We start from the raw sequence: 19,959 nt of genomic DNA, 5'->3' as shown, positions 1-19,959 counted from the left end.
CCTGTGAGATTCTCCTGGGGCGGGGGGCATCTTAGCTTTACTTGTTAATCATGTAATCCTGTCACTAGCTGGTTGAGCTCCAGGTAAAAATGTTCCAACCCATCTCATAAAAGATCCCAGTTTGGCAGGGCATGGTGGGTCATGCCTGTAATCCCAGCACTTTGGGAGGCCGAGGTGGACGGATCACAAGGTCAGGAGATGGACACCATCCTGGCCAACATGGTAAAATCCTGTCTCAACTAAAAATACAAACATGAGGTGGGCATGGTGGCGCATGCCTGTAACCCCAGCTACCGGGGAGGCTGAGGCAGGAGAATTGCATGAACCAGGGACTCAGAGGTTGCAGTGAGCTAAGATCATGCCACTGCACTCCAGCCTGGGCGACAGAGTAAGACTCCGTCTCAAAAACAAAACAAAACAAACAAAGATCCCAGTTTCTCAATTTGCACAGCCAGATGCTTTAAAAATTCCATATCTTTCTATTGAAGGGGTCAGCAGATGTCTGTGACTTCTGAAAACTGATTTTTCTCTGCTTTCTTAAGAAAGTAACACTCTGAAACAAAGCCATAAAGCAATTCAATTAAACTATTGTTAGGCTTCATTCATTTATTGACAAATATTTTTGTGTAAAAATAATAAGTATGAAATCCCACCAAGAATCAGATTTGGCTGATTTTTAGTATCAAATACCAATTACAAGTAAATCAATAAATAAACCAATAAATGATAAAAATTATATTGTTGTAATCTTTTTAAAAGAGTCCTGATCTTTTAGGAGTAGATACTGAAATACTTAAGGATGAAATGGTATAATAGATATGCTTCAGAATACTGGGAGTGAGGGAAGTGGGTAGGGTTAGAGGCAGAATGAGACAAGCTATGAGCTGGTAATTGGTGAGTCTGGGCAATGGATCCGCTGAGGTTCATTACAGTATTCTCTCTACTTTTTAATGTTTGAAATGCTCTATGATAAAAGGTTTTTTTATTATAAAGAAGTAACAATCAGGAAAATCAAATAATTCTATTCTCTTTAGAAACACCTGATGCTATATAACAGTCCACATAGCAACAATCATACAACACTTTTATTTTTTTCTCTATTTCTTTGTGATGAGACATGCCTCCTATTTGTATTCTGAGATGGAGTCTCACTCTATTGCCTAGGCTGTAGTGCAGTGCGCGATCTCAGCTCACTGCATCCTCTGCCTCCCAGGTTCAAGCGATTCTCCTGCCTCAGCCTCCTGAGTAGCTGAGACTAGAGGCGCCCACCACCATGCCCGGCTAATTTTTGTATTTTTAGTAGAGATGGGGTTTCATCATGTTGGTCAGGCTGGTCTCAAACTCCTGACCTCGTGATCTGCCCGCCTCAGCCTCCCAAAATGCTGGGATTACAGGCATGAGCCACTGCGCCTGGCCAGCCCTTCTATTTTTGTAGAAGAAAAAATTGTGGAAAAATAAGAACAAAATCAAATTAAAAGAAAAACAGGTGGGGTGCAGTGGCTCATGCCTGTAATCCCAAGATTTTGGGAGGCTGAGGCAGGAGGACTTCTTGACCACAAAAGTTTGAGACTAGCCTGGGCAACATAGTGAGACTGCATCTTTACAAAAAAACTTTAAAAACTAGCTGGGCATGGTGGCACATGTCCCAGCTACTCTGGAGGCTGAGGCAGGAGGATTGGTTGAGCCCAGGAGGTTCAGTTCATGCCACTGCGCTCCAGCCTGGGTGACAGAGCGAGACCCTGTATAAATAAATTTCAAAAATGAAGTCTAGGCGTGGTGGCTCAGGCTTGTAATTCCAGCACCTTGAGAGGCTGAGGCAGGATTGCTTGAGCTCAGGAGTTCAAGGCTGCAGTGAGCTGTGATTACACCACTGCACTCCAGCCTGGGTGGGTGACTGAGCAAGACCTTGTCTTTGTTTTTTTGTTTGTTTGTTTGTTTTGAGACGGAGTCTTGCTTTGTCACCCAGGCTGGAGTGCAGTGGCATGATCTCAGCTCACTGCTATCTCCACCTCCCAGGTTCAAGCAATTCTCCTGCCTCAGCCTCCAGAGTAGCTGGGATTACAGGCGCCCACCACCACACCCAGCTAATTTTTGTATTTTTAGTAGCAACAGGGTTTCACCACGTTGGCCAGGCTGGTCTCGAACTCCTGGCCTCAAGCGATCCACCTGCTTCGGCCTCCCAAAGTGCTAGGATTACAGGCGTGAGCTACCGTGCCTGGCCAACCTTGCCTCTTAAAACAGGAAAGAAAAACAAACATTGTCCATATAGGTATAGGTCAAACCCCAAAACCACTGCTGATAAACAACTAGCAAAGCAATAATCATACTATTTGGGATGTTTCAAGGGGAAGTGATAAAAGTTACCACTTCCCTTTGCACATGGCTGCTCTGGAGCCATTCTTGCTCCAGCCCTCTGCTGTGGCAGGAGCCTATCAGCTGGGCAGTTCTGCTCATTTGTCCACCTATAAGTGCAAGAGTTAGCTGTTCTCTGCATATGAACAGGTTTGGCTCTAGGGGTATACCTGTTGCAGGATGTGTATATCGGTTAAGTGTATCTGTGTGTGAGCAAGTTTATATGTGTACACATGTTTGCCCATGTGTGCTTGTCTTTGTGTGCGAGTGTGTCTGTATATGTACAATATGTAATTTTTATCTTTGTGTTTGTTTACATATTGCTAAAGTGTATGACTGTGCTTCTGCGTGTGTGTGTTGGAGCTGTTGTAAGCCTGTTCACGGGTGGGAGTGTATATGTGAATGAGTGTGTGTGTACATATAACAGGATGTACACACTTGTGTTGGTGAACACACCTAATCTATGTGAGAGAGTTTGAATCTGTCTTTGTGTTAGAGCATGTGTGTATATGTGAGTTTTTTACTTGCCTGCTTTTTTCTCAGTGCATATATATCCATAGGTCTCTGAGGGGGATTCTATGTACGATACTTGTGTGTGTGTCTGTGTGTGTGTGTGTACACATGCGTGGTAGGGTTCAAGTGCATGTCAGCCTGCTGGCATATGTAAGTAACTTTGAATCTGAGTGTTAATATTGTGACAGTGTTTATATATGTAAAAATATCAATATACAGCTTTGTGCATATCTGTGTTGTGTCTGAATATGTGAGAGGATTTGAATAATCAGCTATATTGGGTCAATGAGTATATATATATGTCTGTGTGAGTGAAAGTATATGTAAGTTTGCTTGTGTGTACCTAGCTGTCAGTGTTTGAGATCTCGTTCATCTATGTGTGTGTTAGGGGAGTTATAAAGGTGGTTTTGTGGGCCATTGCGTGTGTGTGTGTGTGTGTGAATGAGTGTGTGTCTGAGTGTGTCTGTGTATGTGAACAATTCTCAGCCCTCTCATACCCAGTGCCCTCTTTTATGTAACAGATATTTTGTAACACCCTTTTAGGGTCTAGAAATGAAGTTCTTAGATAATATAATCTCTTTGCATATGTTTTTTTTTTTTTTTTTTTTTTGAGATGGAGTTTCGCTCTTTTTGCCCAGGCTGGAGTGCAATGGCGCGATCTCGGCTCACTGCAACCTCCGCATCCCAGGTTCAAGTGATTCTCCTGCCTCAGCCTCCTGAGTAGCTGAGATTACAGATGCGTGCCACCACACCCAGCTAATTTTGTGTTTTTAGTAGAGACAGGGTTTCACCATGTTGGTCAGGCTGGTCTTGAACTCCTGACCTCAGGTGGTCCGCCTGCCTCGGCCTCCCAAAGTGCTGGGATTACTGGCATGAGCCACCATGCCCAGCCCTCTGCACATGTAATTTAAAAAGAAAATCCATATAGTATTTTATACAATATCCATATTGTATTAACTATAGTACAAATAAGAACTAAAAGGAAAATAATTTATAAGAAAACAATTTGTATTTCAATATGTAAATGCTTGGGCATGATACTCCTCAGGAGATTCAAGGAAGTAATTAGACGCTCCCAATGTCTTATACTGGGTAATATGGATTTAGGAGAAGGGGACCCATCAAAGGCAGGAAGTGCAGGAATATGACAGGCACAGGCCTTAGGGGTGAGATTTTCTGAAATAGTCAATAACTCTAAGGAAAGCTCATCCCAAACCAAAGTACAGCCTCCTCTTCACTTACATGACAGCCATGTTCCTGGATAATTCGGGGCATGTTAAAATCAAGAGGAAAAAAATGGTTTTTATCTGTGAAATAGTTAGATTCTAGGTTCACTTACCTAAAAGTCCAAAGTCCTAGAGGATGCAGGACATGTTGGCTGCGTGGGACTGTCCCCCATGTCACTGGACGGCCAACATCCTCCCCCTGGCTCCCAAATGTCAGAAGGACACCCTACACCCCAGCATTGTGGCCGTCAAAAATGCTCCTACACAAATTTCCAAAATGTCCCCTAGAGGGCAGTAACGTCTTTTTGATGACGAAGCACTGGCGCTTGGAGAAGGTACACTGTGTACCTGTGTGAATGCGGCAGAGTACTAGACGTACCTCCGCCTCCGTGTGCGTGTGTGCCTATGTGTGTGAGTGTGTGCGCGCGCAAGCGTGTGTGCGTATGTGTGTGTGTTACATGCGTGCGCACGCGTTCCTCATGCAAGAGCGGGCTGCTGTCCACGGGTGTCCACAGCAGTAGACCGTTTATGGGGGTAGGGGATGTGCAGGTGTCCGGGCTCGAGCAGGTGTGCGTGGGTTCTGTGTTCGCACGCGTCCTGAGCCTCAGCTGGGCCCCAGCTGAGGTTGCCAGTCCGCCAAGGAGAACCCTCTCCTCACTTGTTTGTAAAATCTCTCCAGCTTTCCCCGAGCCACCAGGGTTTTGTTTGTTTGCTGCTATTGTTTGGGGGGATGTGGGGATTTTTGTTTTATCTTTAGCTGTTTTCACTGAGACTCAGGGCTACACATTATCCACCTTCTCTGTCTTAGTGTGGCTCTCCGTGTCTCCCTCTGTCTCCATCTTTATTTCTGTCTCTGTCTCTCTCCAGCTCCCCTCTCTTATCTCTGCCCCACCTCATCCCGTCTCTATTTTTCTTTCTTTCCTGGCGTTAGCCCTCTCCCTCTCTCTTTCCCTGCTCTCCTTTCCTCTCTCTTGCGCTCTTTCTGTCTCTATTTTTGGCGTGCTGGTTTCTGTGTGTGTCTCTGCCTTTTTCTCACTCTCATTTTCACCCTTCCTTCACTTTCTGTCTCTCTCATCCTCTCTACACAGAGAGGAGTGTGTAAGGCTCTCTCCCCTTTCTCGGTTTGTCTCTCTGTCTCTTTCTCCCTCCTATGTCTCCGTCTCTGTCACACACACCTCTCTCTCCTTCTGTCTCTCTCTTGCCTCTCTCTTACATTCAGTCTCTCTGTCTCTATCCCTTTCCCCCTGCCTCCCCTCAAGGTAAAGGAGGGAGGGAGGGAGGGAGGGAGAGAGAGAGAGAGAGAGAGAGAGAGAGAGAGTGTGTGTTGACACTCACCCGCAGGCTGTCCCACAGTTCTGAGATTTCAGGGTGCCATCAAAAAGTCTGGCTCGGGTGCAGTGGCTCACGCCTGTAATCCGAACAATTTGGGAGGCCGAGGCAGGCAAATCATTTGAGGTTACGAGTTGGAGACCAGCCTGGCCAACATGACGAAACCTCGTCAGTATTAAAAATCAACCGGGCATGGTGGCACGTGTGCCTGTAATCCCAGCTAGTTGGGAGGCTGAAGCACGAGAATCACTTGAATCCAGAAGATGGAGGTTGCAGTGAGCCGAGATTGTGCCACTGCACTTCAGCCTGGGCGACAGAGTGAGACTCTATTTTAAAAAAACAATCAAAAAAAGAGCCGAGCCCTAGGTGGCTGTGGCAGGCCAGGCTGGATTGAGCTGGAAAACTGTGTAGAGGGGAGATATTTCCTGGGAGGGAAGGATTAGGAAGATATTCACTCAAGTTCCACCCCACAATCCCAGCCCAGCCCCAGCTCCAACAATCATCCTGAGTTTCCCCAGTTTCTGCCCGGTTGCCTCACTGCCTTCCCTCTGGGACTTACACTGTTACCTCGTCACATCCCCACACTCCCGAGGCTCTCCTCTTTCCCCCCAGCTTTGCTTTGCTGCTCTCACCGCCAGATACACTCTCCAGGCCACTCTTGCAGGGAATCCTGCCTGGATGTCTCCAGGGCGCCCTCTCTGACCCACAGCCCCAGCCCATTTAATCCCTCAATCAATTCATTTGATAGATTGTCACTGAGAGCCTACCATGATGTGCTATGTAGTGTTCTTTCAGAGGAGAGTCAGTGAGTCTGTAACTCCTGCCCCTGAAGAATTTTCATTCTGATAGGATGAGGGAGGCAATAAACCAAAATTTAAAAGTAAATTATATAGTGTGTTAGAAGAGAGAAATTATAGGAAGCAAAATAGGGAGAGAGGGATGGGGGTCATTATCTGTCACCTGGATTGCTGCAGGTGACAGATAATGATTCTAGGTTCACTTACCTAAAAGTCCAAAGTCCAAAGTCCTAGAGGATGCAGGACATATTGGCTACGTGGGACTGTCCCCCATATCGCTGGATGGCCAACATCCTCTCCGACTCCTAAATGTCAGAAGGATGCCCTACACCCCAGCATTGTGGCCATGAAAAATGCTCCTATAGAAATTTCCAAAATGTCCCCTAGAGGGGCCTCTGAGTAGTGTCCCTACTTCTACTGCACCCCACATGACCTCTGCTCTTCACAACGGCAAGTGGGATTCTGTTCCATCCTACATCATACATCTGGCCTCTTCTCAGAATCTTCCCATGACTCCCATCTCATTCAGAGGAAAAAGCCCTCGCCATAGCCTCCTTGATCTGGCCTCACCACCTTTCTGACCTCGCCTCCCACCATGTTCCCCTGACTCACTGTGTTCCACCCACAGTGGCCTGCTTGCTCTTCCTCAAACATGCCATGTAGAGTCCCACCTCGGGGCCTTTGCTCTAGCTGTTCCCCTTGCCTGGACTTCTCTTCCCCCACATGACTCACTCTCTCACCTCCCTTAGGTCTTTGCTCAGATGACGCCTCCTTCGTGAAGCCTCCCCTGTCCACCTCATCTAAAACTGCAGCACCTTCCCCACCCCTAGCACTTCCTATCTTCCTTCCCTCCTTTATGTTTATTCTTAGGAACTTGTCATCATCTGACATACTGTACTTCACCCGTATCTCTTCTTTATTATCTAGAATGTCAGTTCCACAAGGGCCGGGATCTTTATCTGTCCAGTTTACAGCTGTATCCCCAATACCTTTCTAGGCACTTTTCTAAGTGCCTGGCACACAGTAGATGCTTGATAAATATTTTTCAGTGTGTGAATGAATATGCACTTTATATTCACATATACTTGTCTCCTCACCTAAAATAAAAATCAAAGTCCTCATCGTGGCCCACAGCCCTACACAATCTGGCCCCAAGACACCTATGCGACGTCACCTCCCACCACTGTCTCCCTTACTTTCACTGTTCCTGCTGCACTCGTCTTCCTGCCATTCCTCGAGCATACTAAACACATTCCTGATCAGGAATAAAGAAATCAATTGAATGAGTGGTACCAGCATTTTAAGAACACATGAAATAGAATAAAAACAAATGGGGTACATTGCATATAGGATCAGTATTGTTTTGTGAAACTTTTGGTTGAGCTGTGTGTATGCCTGCATGTATGTGGAGCGGGTCGGGATGTAAAATGTATTTTTTTACTATGGGTGGCAGTAGAAAAAAGTCTGAACACAACCTTAGCGCTTTGGAAAGGGGGAGAAGAACCGCACCAACATCCCCGCCCCACAGACCCACCATTGGAGGAAACAGGTAACCAAGGACATCTGGAGAAATGCAGCATCCTCACCCACCAACAAGGAGTGGGTAGGAGCAGGAGTGGTCCAGGGGCAGGGCCTGGCACCAGCCAGGGCATAAGTGGGAAGGGCTCGTTGATACACTAACCCTGCCCTTTCTGTTTCTTCCTCTTCTTTACATCTGTTTCTCACGGTCTGTCTCCTGTCTGTCTGTCTGTCTCTCTCTCCTCTCTTTCTCCTCACTCTTTCTCATCCCCTCCATTTCTGTGTCAATCTCTATCCATTTATTTTGGTCGCCTCTTTTCTCTCTCTTTGTTGTCTTTCTCTCTCTCTCTCTCTCTCTCTCTCTGCCACTTTGTCTCTGCACACCTGTGTTTTTCTCCCTCTCTGTCTCTCTCCTACCCTCATCTCTCTGTCTCTCCGTGTCTATGTCTCCCCCCTCATCCCCATTTGCAGGTGCAGTGTAACAGGACAACTCATGGAGCCCCCCCGGGCCCATCGAGTACTGGACTGGCTGATCCCATAGGGTTGGCAGTAGGCCCTGGCCCTCAGTATGGCCAACACCACTGGAGAGCCTGAGGAGGTGAGCGGCGCTCTGTCCCCGCCATCTGCATCGGCTTACGTGAAGTTGGTACTGCTAGGACTGATTATGTGCGTCAGCCTGGCGGGCAACGCCATCTTGTCCCTGCTGGTGCTCAAGGAGCGTGCCCTGCACAAGGCTCCTTACTACTTCCTGCTGGACCTGTGCCTGGCCGATGGCATACGCTCTGCCGTCTGCTTCCCCTTTGTGCTGGCTTCTGTGCGCCACGGCTCTTCGTGGACCTTCAGTGCACTCAGCTGCAAGATTGTGGCCTTTATGGCTGTGCTCTTTTGCTTCCATGCGGCCTTCATGCTGTTCTGCATCAGCGTCACCCGCTACATGGCCATCGCCCACCACCGCTTCTACGCCAAGCGCATGACACTCTGGACATGCGCAGCTGTCATCTGCATGGCCTGGACCCTGTCTGTGGCCATGGCCTTCCCACCTGTGTTCGACGTGGGCACCTACAAGTTTATTCGGGAGGAGGACCAGTGCATCTTTGAGCATCGCTACTTCAAGGCCAATGACACGCTGGGCTTCATGCTTATGTTGGCTGTGCTCATGGCAGCTACACATGCTGTCTATGGCAAGCTGCTCCTCTTCGAGTATCGTCACCGCAAGATGAAGCCAGTGCAGATGGTGCCAGCCATCAGCCAGAACTGGACATTCCATGGTCCCGGGGCCACCGGCCAGGCTGCTGCCAACTGGATCGCTGGCTTTGGCCGTGGGCCCATGCCACCAACCCTGCTGGGTATCCGGCAGAATGGGCACGCAGCCAGCCGGCGGCTGCTGGGCATGGACGAGGTCAAGGGTGAAAAGCAGCTGGGCCGCATGTTCTACGCGATCACACTGCTCTTTCTGCTCCTCTGGTCACCCTACATCGTGGCCTGCTACTGGCGAGTGTTTGTGAAAGCCTGTGCTGTGCCCCACCGCTACCTGGCCACTGCTGTTTGGATGAGCTTCGCCCAAGCTGCCGTCAACCCGATTGTCTGCTTCCTGCTCAACAAGGACCTCAAGAAGTGCCTGAGGACTCATGCCCCCTGCTGGGGCACAGGAGGTGCCCCAGCTCCCAGAGAACCCTACTGTGTCATGTGAAGCAGGCTGGTAGGCAGACAGGCAGAGAGACGGTCATAGCCACCATGATGGGGCCAACAGCAAGGAGGGGTAGGGGCCCACACGGGAGCCCTCCTTTCTGTGTGAGCTCCAGCCCCAGCCCCTCAAACCACCTGTATAATCTAGGCACTTTTGCCAACACCTCCCAAGGATGGAGGACCGGGCGAGGGACTGGGAAAGAGGCATATTTAGTTTTGTGGGGCCTGTCTCCACTGACTCCTTCTCCACTTCTACAATCTCATTCTCTCTCTCTCTCAGAAGTGACAATTCAGAAAAAGAAATGAAAACTGAGAATGCAGGTTTTTCTACTAACAGGTGAGGAGACAGGCTTTCTTACTTTAATGTCTCTCCTTCTGACACTGTCCAGAAGGGGGAAATTTGTCCTGTAAAATAGACTTCCAGAGCTCTTATTGCCCCCTCTGCTCCCATGCACCCTCCCTTCCAAGTCCTTTAGCAAGGCCTAGATGTTTAGGGAGAAAGTGGTCCAAGGCTGCTGACAAGACAGACCAAAGGGGGTGCTGGGTTCCCAGGGAGCAGGGATGTTTAACTGCTATGTCGTGTGCAATGTTGTTTTAGGCCAACCCTGGCCCCCAGCCCAGTCTTCTCCCCGTCCCCACCATGTCCAGACCTCCCAAATGGTTCTTGTGCATCTGTTGGAGAAGCCAGGGGAGTAGGGAGAAGGGACCCAAGGATGGGCCCAGGTTAGGTGAAGAGTAGGATTTGAGCTGAACTCTTTAAGCTGAAGAGAATGGTCACACTTGGTCACATTCTCTCATGCTGGTCACATTCTCTCACGCTGCCTTCAGGATCCCCAGCCCCCAACTCTTCTTCCTGAGGATGGAAATCCACTCCAGCCGCACTAGGACTGATGTGGGTGCCACACAGGCAGGAGCAGCCCCCCAGGGAAGTGTAGGGAGGGAGCTGAACTCCCCAGAGTAGCTGGACCACAGAGACGGGTCAGAGCCTAATTCAACCCCAGAATTGTCTCTTGGGCTTACCCTACTCTTCTGAAGATGAAAATTTGTTTGGGGCCTTGGTAACCAATAGTGATAGAACTCCAAGGCACTGTGGACTTGAGTCCATTCCTATCTGACCTCTTTTTGTCCCCCTCAAGCCTCAGGGGCCTCAAACCCCTCCTTAGTAACCCTTGGCCTACTGGGCCCTGAGCCCCAAACATACTTCTTCCCAACACCCCTCCTTCCCCTTCCTTCCCCCACCCTTACCTATACCCAAAGTGGAGCAGACTGCAGCCAGATTCTCCAGGCGGGAGATCCAAGCCTCCCTTCCTGGGGTGGAGTCCATTTTGGGCTTACTTCGAGGCCTGTTATGTGGATTGGTGAGCCAAGCTGGCACTCTTTGACCTGGTCTTAGCCAGGCTCTCTGCCCTCCTCTCATTTTCTGTGGGGCCGGAATCTGTATTTATCCACCCCTCTTTCCCTTCTTTATAGAAGTCCCTGTCCTAAACTCCCTCCCTACCCGAAGAGAGTCCCAGAACTGGGGAAGCCTGGTCCATACAGAATGGGGAGGGCACTCTAGGCAGGAGAGACATTAATGAGCCTGGCAGCAGAGTGACCCTGGAAAGGCAGGCCAGAGTGGCTGAGAGGCCAGGAGTCGGGGAGCCTGTTCTCTCAGCGATGGTGATGGGGGTGCCTTTCCAACGGGGTGGGGTGGGAAGACCAAGGGGGTGGGGGTAAATAGGGTACATTCAGGAGGGTTTTCCTCCATTTCTTTTTTCTAACTGCCTGGGTTCACCATTGGATTTTGTAAATGGAAAAACTGAAATGAACAATGCTATATTGGATGTTTTCTCTTTCTGACTGTGTGTGTGTGTGTGTGTGTGTGTGTGTGTGTTGTCTGTCTGTGTGCATGCGTCCTGTGTGACCACATGTGGAGAGACATGATTGAGTGATATAGTGTGTGTCTGTGTGACTTTGTGTGGGGAGGCACTCCTGAGGAAAACTTGCCTGGTACACACATATAAGCAAATGCCTGTATGTGGGGACATATACAGCATGTGCATGCACACACGCACACACAAACACATCACACACAGTTGAGGAGACAAACTAGAGTATGTGCCTGTGGTAGGAAGTAGAGTGGCCAAGAGATGGATCTTAAAAACCGTACGTAGGTAGGTAGTAAGGGGGTAGACCCCCATCTCACAAGATGGGCCTCCATTGGCCCAGGCTCTGAGCACGGGAGGGCTGGGGCCGGGGTACTTGAGAACCTCATCTCTTCACAAGCCTGTAGCCCCATCTCAGCTCTGTCTCAGTCTCCTTTCCAAACTCAAACAAGGTGTTCCTAAAATTGGACCACCATGGAGAATGGGGACTGGAAATTGGAGATCAAATGTGAGGGAAACTGATGGGGTTAGGAAATGCCCCCAACAAAGTAATGGCTTCTGGAGGGACTGCTTAGTCTGGGGTGGGAGCCCTTCCTAGGGGCCACTGTATGCAGCTAGGAGTTTGGTCAGCTTTGACCAAATTTAGACGGAGGGATGTCACGGGGAAAAAACCCAAGCCCGGAAATCTACCCAGCCAGCCTGCTCTCTAGACACTCAGTTAATTTACTATCTATTTAATCTCTCAGGTGCACAGAATTGAGTTGATCATACTCCTCAGTTCTTGGCACACTGTGTCATCATTAGTCCACATGAGGCCCTTTTATTCTTTTTTTCCTTCAATTTTGTCCCCTTCATCACCCATTCGTGATCCCATCCTCCCCGCCCCCTACATAGGCACCCAGTCTCGTGTATTTAACATGTGTCCTTCCAATCCACCGTTCATGTGTTTATTTACATATATGTGTATCTGTGAAAAATATATGGTATTGCTGTGTTTTAATTTACATAAACAGTATTGTACTATAAATCTTGTTCTGTTTCTTTTTTCACTCAACATCTGTCTTTGAGAGATCCAGCCATGTTGCTGTATATAGATCTAATTCATTCTAGTGGTCCATCTTAAACATATATCACATTTTTCTTATCCATTCCCCTGATGATGGATCCCTAGGTCTCCTTTTCTCTGCTCTGCTACAAGGCTGCAATGGGAAGTTACCTACACCTTTCTTTAGGGATGCCTAATTTAGGGGAGAGAAAACTGAAGCTCAGAGAGGGGCAGTGACTTGGTTAAGGTTACAAAATGAGGGGCACACTCATGATGTGAATCCCAGCACCAAAGCTAGCCCTCCACCACCATGCCTCACAAAAGACCATCTATCTCTGGTTTAAAAAGAAAAATCTTAAAATACAGCATACGCTGGGGAAAGGGAGAGGAAAGGATGGAAAGGGGCAGAAATGAAGAGATAGAAAGTGCTAGAAAATTCTAGCAGATGAGCTGAATCACAATCACTTTTATGACGCAGATTAAGTTACTTTTTTGTGTGTGTGATTATTATTTCTAGAGCCATTTTGCAGAGATGGAAAACGCCACGTCAAAACCTGGCCCCCAAACCAAACACCCTGGGTGCCTAAATTACAGGCGCGGGCGGTAGGGCAGCCCGAGCCCCGAGGAGCGACAGCAGAGTTCACCCAAGGGGCAGACGCGGGGGGTGGGGGAAGAGGCAGAAGCGGTGCGGGGCGGTGAGGGAAGGGGCAGAAGTCAGGGGATGGGGAAGGGGCAGAAGCGGGGGATGGGGGTGAAGGAAGGGGCAGAAGCGGGGGGTGGGGGTGAGGGAAGGGGCAGAAGTGGGGGGATGGGGGTCAGAAATGGGGAATAGGGAACGGGCAGAAGCAGGGATGGAAGGGACAGAAGGGAGGGATAGGGAAGGGGAGAAGCGGGGGTGGAGGAAGGGGCAGAAGCGGGGAGTTGGGGAAAGAGCTGAAGGAAATGGGGGAAGGGGCAGATTTTAAAAGTGCGTAGTTGCTGAGGGGAGGGGGGCGGGGGAAATGATAACGAGGCTCTCCCAATTTCATGTGAGCACATCCTGCTCAGCGCCTGCGTTTGTTTTTCGTCTGGTTTTTTCGTCTTCAGAACCACTGGTACTTTTCCCATTGGATAAAACGCTGAAAGGGTGAGGGAGAGGGGCTTCTTCCCCAGCTTCGTCGCAGCCAATCGCCCTGCAGTTTCGCTCCCGTCGCTGATGGAGTTAGCCCGTTGATTGGCGGGCCCGAGGGCAGCCAATCGGAAACTGATGATGTGTGGTGTTGGCAAGCGGATTGCGTGAGAGCGGGCAGGGGTCGCGGGAGCGCGAGCGCCGCCGCAGCGGCCGACAGCCAATGACAAGGCCGAGCGGACCCTTGCGTCAGGAGGAGGCGGGGCTTCAGCGATTGGCGTGGAGGGAGTAGAGCGGGCGCTGTGGGAGGGAACGCCAGAGCGAGACGCTGAGCGCAGCAGGCTGCGTCAGTCTTCGCAGCTCTGCTTCCCGGTGCGACTAGCTGCAGCGACGCGGCTGAGAGCGAAGGGGCGAGTGCTAGTCCCCTGAGCTGTACGAGCGCGGTCGCCATGGACCGCCCAGATGAGGGGCCTCCGGCCAAGACCCGCCGCCTGAGCAGCTCCGAGCCTCCAGAGCGCGACCAGCCTCCGCCGCCGCCGCCGCCGCCGCCGCCGCTCCTCCGACTCCCCTTGCCTCCACCCGAGCAGCGCCCAAGGCTCCAGGAGGAAACGGAGGCAGCACAGGTGCTGGCCGATATGAGGGGGTTGGGACTGGGCCCCGCGCTGCCCCCGCCGCCTCCCTATGTCATTCTCGAGGAGGGGGGGGTCCGCGCATACTTCACGCTCGGTGCTGGGTGTCCCGGCTGGGATCCTACCATCGAGTCGGGGTACGGGGAGGCGCCCCCGCCCACGGAGAGCCTGGAAGTACTCCCCACTCCTGAGGTCCCGGGGGGTAGCCTGGAAATCGATTTTCAGGTTGTGGAGTCCAGCAGTTTTGGTGGAGAGGGGGCCCTAGAAACCTGTAGCGCAGTGGGGTGGGGGCCCCAGAGATTAATTGACCCAAAGAGCAAGGAAGAGGCGATCATCATAGTGGAAGATGACGATGAGGATGAGCAGGAGGGTAAGAGGAGCAGCAGGAGGCGGCGGCGGAGGAGGAGGAGGAGGAAGCAGAGGAAGGTGAAGAGGGAAGGCATAGAGAGAAATGCCGAGAGGATGGAGAGCATCCTGCAGGCACTGGAGGATATTCAGCTGGACCTGGAGGCGGTGAACATCAAGGCAGGCAAGGCCTTCCTGCGTCTCAAGCGCAAGTTCATCCAGATGCGAAGACCCTTCCTGGAGCGCAGAGACCTCATCATCCAGCACATCCCTGGCTTCTGGGTCAAAGCAGTATCCTTCTCTTCTATACTCAAGGGCCAGAAACCCATGACAGGAATGGGGAAGGTGGGGGAGGGACAGAAAAGGTAAAGTGGGTGGAGGAGAGCCAGAGATGGGCGTGAGCCCCCTGTCGGAAGACGGACTAGACTGGGTGGAAGAGGGGTGGAAGGAGGGCAAAACAGCAGAGGAGCTGCACTGGAGATGACGAAGGGGCGGGCATAAAAACTGGACCACAGATAGGAAAAGGGGAAGAGGAGGAACATGGCATTAAAAAAAGGATCACAGATGATAAAAGAGGGGGGTAGTAAAGGGACACATAGCAGAAAAATTGGACCAGAGATGGTGAAAGGAGGAGGGGAGGGTCACATAGAAGATGAACTGACTCAGAGACCTTGAAGAGGGGGAGAGGAAAGGCACACAGCAGAGTAACTGCCTAGAATGGGCGCCTGAGCCATACAAGACCCTCTAAACCTATATCTTTGCTTGGGATACTAAGAGACCCCAATCCTGGCTGGAGTGCCTTTCATTGGAGGGAAAGGGGCTAGAGAGGGGCTAGAGCCCCTGAAGGGTCAGAAGAAGGGAGTGTCTAGGTATGGACAAAAAGGAGTTAAATGAAGGAAAGAGAAGAATAGATGGGGGATACATATACATACATGTAACATGTTAGGAACATGAGTTTAACATCGTAATAGAATTATGTGCATACAGACCCTTAGCACCCTCATACAAAACAGCACATAGAGGCCCTTAGCACCCAGGCATACGATATCATCTAGACATAGGATCTTAGCTCATAGACACAGTATAATATGACCACAGGTCCTCAGCATGTAAACACAGGGCATCATTTGACCACAAGCCATCAGAGCCATTCACACGTGTGGACATGGATGTTCAACACCCATACATAAAACATCATGTGACCACAGGCCCTCAGCAATCAGATACAGCATCACTTGGACATGGGCCTTCAGCACCCAGTGACATATACCACATGGACACAGACTCTCAGCATCCTGCAGGGCCACATAACAGAGGTTTATCATGGGAATAAGTATGGGTTATGTCCCATGACTCACCTGTTTCATACAAACCACATGAACATAGAAGGAATCCTGCTCCAGCCTCTTTAACTGTGCCCTCCCTGGCCTTTCATCCCTCCCTTTCACTGGATAGTCAATCCTTGACCTAAACTGCTCCACTCATCAGTTCCTCAACCACCCCAGAATTTCAATTTTGATCAACCGACGTGATGAAGACATTTTCTGCTACTTGACCAATCTGCAGGTCAGGCCAGAGATTTTTTAGTAGGATCGGGTAACGAATCTGGTTCTCAGAGGTGAGGGGAGGGGGGTGGGAAGGGCCATGGTGTGTAGGGGGAGACAGATTCCACCATCACCCCCACCTGGAGCAGGTACAGGATCTCAGACATATCTCCATGGGCTACAAAATGAAGCTGTACTTCAAGACAAACCCCTACTTCACAAACATGGTGATTGTCAAGGAGTTCCAGCGCAACCGCTCGGGTAAGAAGCAGTCCCAGTGTAAATCCATGTTCCCTCCCACCCAGTCTGTCCTTGTCCTGTCCCATCTCTATAGCCTTCTCTCTCCCTAGGCCGACTGGTGTCTCACTCAACCCCAATTCGCTGGCACCGGGGCCAGGAACCCCAGGCCTGCCGTCATGGGAACCAGGATGCGAGCCACAGCTTCTTCAGCTGGTTCTCAAACCACAGCCTCCCAGAGGCTGACAGGATTGCTGAGGTGGGGCCCTTCCTGGCATCACCAGAGGAGGCCTTGCTAGGCTTGTTGCTGGGTGTGTGGGGAATTAACCGTAGGATCTGGGGCTTGTACTCATGATGCTCTTATCCCTTCTCTCCTCTTTTCAACAGATTATCAAGAATGATTTGTGGGTTAACCCTCTACGCTACTACCTGAGAGAAAGGGGCTCCAGGACAAAGAGAAAGAGGCAAGAAATGAAGAAACGGTAATGGGGGTTTGGTGGCTGAGAAGGGGTTTGTTGGGGATGGGGCAAAGACTAGTGTAACACAGGATTTATAGAGCCAAAAGGGACCTCCGAGATAATCCCAGTGGAATATGTTTTAGAAGTGGGGAATCATGCCCAGAAATGGCCTGAGGTTACACAGTCTGGGGCAGAAATGGGACTTTATCCACCCTAGCCCCATCCCTGGGATCCCTTAAAGCCTACTGCTTCTCCAGTTACTTTCCACTTTTGAGTGCTATGAGTACACCCCCTCCCACCAACCCCATACTCAGCCCCAGCTTTCCCTACAGTAAAACCAAGGACAGATGTGAGGTGGTGATCATGGAAGACGCCCCCAACTATTATGCAGTGGAAGACATTTTCAGCGACATCTCAGACATTGATGAGACAATTCATGACATCAAGATCTCTGACTTCATGGAGACCACCGACTACTTTGAGACCACTGACAACGAGATAACTGACATCAATGAGAACATCTTCGACAGAGAGAGCCCAGACCACAATGAGGCCCCCAACAACGAGACCACCGATAACAATGAGAGTGCTGATGACAACGAAACCACTGACAACAACGAGAGTGCTGATGACAACGAGAACCCTGAAGACAATAACAAGAACACTGATGACAACAAAGAGAACCCTGACGACAACAATAATACTTATGGCAACAACGTCTTCAAAGGTGGCATCTGGGGCAGCCATGGCAACAACCAGGACAGCAGCGACAGTGACAATGAAGCAGATGAGGACAGTGATGATGAAGATAATGATGGCAACGAAGGAGACAATGAGGGCAGTGATGATGATGGCAATGAAGGTGACAATGAAGGCAGCGATGATGACGACAGAGACTTTGAGTACTATGAGAAGGTTATTGAAGACCTTGACAAGGATCAGGATGACTACGACGTGATAGAGATCATCTCAGATGAATCAGCGGAAGAAGAGGAGGGCATTGAGGAAGGTGAGCTAACCCCCCCCCACCTTGTCTTCCCTCTTCTCTTTCAGAGCAAGCCTGGCCAAGGACGGTATCAAGGCATGAACACAATCTGCGTTTATGGAGGAAAGAAAAAGCATTCTGAGCAACTTTTTAAACAAAGAAAGTCCAGAGAACATTTAACTTAAAAAATGTAACAGAACCCCAAAAAAATCATTTTACTTCTAGGTGATGGGTAGACGGTTGTAACAGAGCAAAAGATGGAGAGTACACAGAGGTAGGAGACAGTGGGTGGAAAACTAAAAAGGACATTTCACATTGAGGTGGGGGAGTGGCAAAACATTGCATTTCAGCACACTCTGTACCCAGCCTTGGCCTTTGGCAAATTCCCAGGCTTGTGCTGGGAGCAGAGCGTGAAGTGAACAGTGTGCTCTCTGAGCCCAGAGAAGGATGCAGCCAATTCTACCTCAAGAGTCAGGGGGAGGCAGGCAGGGGAGAGCTAGAGGAAGAAGGTGATATTTGAATTGGAGGCTGCATTCACACTGAGGATCATTATGGAGTATTCTCCATGGAGTAGATCATCTGAACAAGGACCTGGAAGGGTGAAAATGCATGGTATGTCAGGCAGGGTTTCCAAAATTAGGTCCTGAGGATCCTTCACCAGATCTGACAGCTGCTTTTCACAAAACGTTTCAGTGGTTGTATATGTTGGGCAAGTACTGCATATAATAATACCCTCTCGTACAGTCACATTAGTACCTAAGGGCTCTGAGAATAACTTCGGAATTACTAAAGCTCTGAGAAGTATTCAGATGGGAGGTAGAAGGGGCAGGAAAATCAACCACTTTGGGGGGTTTTTTGGCCATGGGGTCCCTGGCAAACTTCCACTGGGGCAGGGCCAGGGTGCTATGGGAAGAGGTACTGAATGAATGTGGAGCTTCAATCTAGACATGTTCAGGTAAGACAGGGAAACAGGGATTCTCAGTCCTTTTCCTTTCCCACCTGATGGCATCTCTTCTCAAGAGAAGGGGAGGCAGAGCTGTCTGCCCAGCCCTGAGGTTGGGAGTGGGGGTAGGGAATTGGGTTGAAGAAGATAGACTGGGGCCTGTTTGGATCAAACTGGGGCAAAGGAGCAAGGAAGATGCCTAGAGATGAATAGGTTTATTCAGCTGAGGTCAGAGCTCAAGAAGACACATCCACTATCAGAGATGTATCAGTTTTGACTGGACAGAGGCAGGGAGCCCAAACTGCCTGCCTCCCTCCAACTCCCTCGTGGGCTTGTATGAGTACACCTGCACACACTCTTGGCCGTTCCAAGCAGAGGCGCTTGGCAAATTGTCCCAGGCTATGGACTCTGTTCCCTTTTAGAGTGACACCTAACTGCTCGTCTAACTGCCTAACTCCATTTCCCCATCGTTGCTTCTCCCCTATGCAGGCATCCAGCAAGATGAGGACATCTATGAGGAGGAAGGAAACTATGAGGAGGAAGAAATTGAAGCTGTCTGGGAAGAAGGGGAAGATTCAGACGACTCTGATGTGGAGGAGGTGGTTCAGGTCCCAAACGGTTGGGCCAGCCCTGGGAAGAGGGGGAAAACCGGGTAAAGGTTTTGCCCTTTCAGGGATCACCTCTCTGTTACCCCACCCCTTACCCCATTTTCCCTCCCCCTCAGCTAGGGCCACGCAGCCTCACATTGCACTTCTGGGGGGGTGACCGACTTCGTACACGGGTTTAAAGTTTATTTTTATGGTTTAGTCATTGCAGAGTTCTTATTTTGGGGGGGGGGAGGAAAAGGGGGCTAGCCCCCTTCTTTTGGCCCTCCACCCTTGCAGGCTTCTGTGTGCTGCTGTATTTATTGTGATGCCTTGGTCAGGGCCCCTCTGCCCCCCTCCTCCCAGTCAGTGTTGGCCCCAGCCCCAATCCCTGTGCTGTGTGGAGTGGACACCCTGACCCTGAAGCAGGGAGGGCCGCTGTGGCCTTCGTCACAGCTGCGCAGTGCCCTTGGAGGCACTGTTGCCACCCTGCTCTCCCAAGTTCTCTCTCCGTCCCTTTTTTCTTCCCGCCGCGCCGCTAGCCCGCCTCGGTGTCTATGCAAGGCCGCTTCGCCATTGCGGTATTCTTTGCGGTAATCTTTGCGGTATTCTTGTCCCCCTCCCCCAGAAGGCCCGCCTCTCTCCCTGGACCCTATTAACCCTAATAAAAATCTGAGCATATTCAAAGTGTCGCTTCGAGTCTTTTATTTCGTCAGGGGCCCCGGCCCCACCGGTCAGTTTCCCCCAGGCCCACACGGAGCCGCCTGGCCTACGCAGTAGCCTGCAACATGGTAG

At 50.3% G+C, this 19,959-nt stretch overlaps 2 protein-coding genes across 5 annotated transcripts in view; both read left to right on the top strand.

Annotated features, from left to right (window-relative positions):
- The window catches only part of GPR173 (G protein-coupled receptor 173), a 29,700-nt gene extending 18,617 nt beyond the window's left edge, over positions 1 to 11,083 (top strand). For 2 of the 3 annotated variants that reach the window (XM_012477286.3, XM_012477285.3), the window contains one exon: positions 8,207 to 11,083. In XM_012477286.3, coding sequence (XP_012332709.1) covers positions 8,304 to 9,425 — 1,122 coding nt within the window. In that variant the 5' untranslated portion in view covers positions 8,207 to 8,303 and the 3' untranslated portion in view covers positions 9,426 to 11,083. Of the gene's footprint in view, positions 1 to 4,958 lie in introns of all 3 variants that reach the window. The other variant, XM_064364334.1, reaches the window with a different exon arrangement.
- Positions 11,084 to 13,748: 2,665 nt separating this feature from the next.
- On the top strand, positions 13,749 to 19,845 carry TSPYL2 (TSPY like 2). 2 transcript variants are annotated; one of them, XM_012477288.2, is made up of 7 exons: positions 13,749 to 14,704; positions 15,902 to 15,979; positions 16,107 to 16,218; positions 16,308 to 16,453; positions 16,582 to 16,658; positions 16,985 to 17,661; positions 19,070 to 19,845. In XM_012477288.2, the coding sequence occupies exons 1-7, from the start codon at positions 13,889 to 13,891 to the stop codon at positions 19,234 to 19,236; spliced, it is 2,073 nt and encodes a 690-aa protein (XP_012332711.1). In that variant the 5' UTR covers positions 13,749 to 13,888; the 3' UTR covers positions 19,237 to 19,845. The 2 variants fall into 2 exon arrangements, with proteins under 2 accessions (XP_012332711.1, XP_012332710.1); XM_012477287.2 differs by having other exon boundaries at positions 13,750 to 14,704; positions 16,582 to 16,676.
- The last annotated feature ends 114 nt before the right edge of the window (positions 19,846 to 19,959 follow it).

The sequence above is a fragment of the Aotus nancymaae genome, unplaced genomic scaffold, assembly GCF_030222135.1.
Source record: "Aotus nancymaae isolate 86718 unplaced genomic scaffold, 86718_ANA_hifiasm-v0.15.2.pri h1tg000058l, whole genome shotgun sequence".
Lineage (NCBI taxonomy): Eukaryota > Metazoa > Chordata > Mammalia > Primates > Aotidae > Aotus > Aotus nancymaae.
This window is presented reverse-complemented; position numbering and strand designations above follow the sequence as displayed.

Coding starts and splice junctions, on each gene's coding strand:
- TSPYL2 (XM_012477287.2), top strand. CDS start 13,889: ATGGACCGCCCAGATGAGGGGCCTCCGGCCAAGACCCGCCGCCTGAGC. Junction 14,705..15,901: donor CTGGCTTCTGGGTCAAAGCA/GTATCCTTCTCT, acceptor TCCACTCATCAG/TTCCTCAACCACCCCAGAAT. Junction 16,219..16,307: donor GTTCCAGCGCAACCGCTCGG/GTAAGAAGCAGT, acceptor CTCTCTCCCTAG/GCCGACTGGTGTCTCACTCA.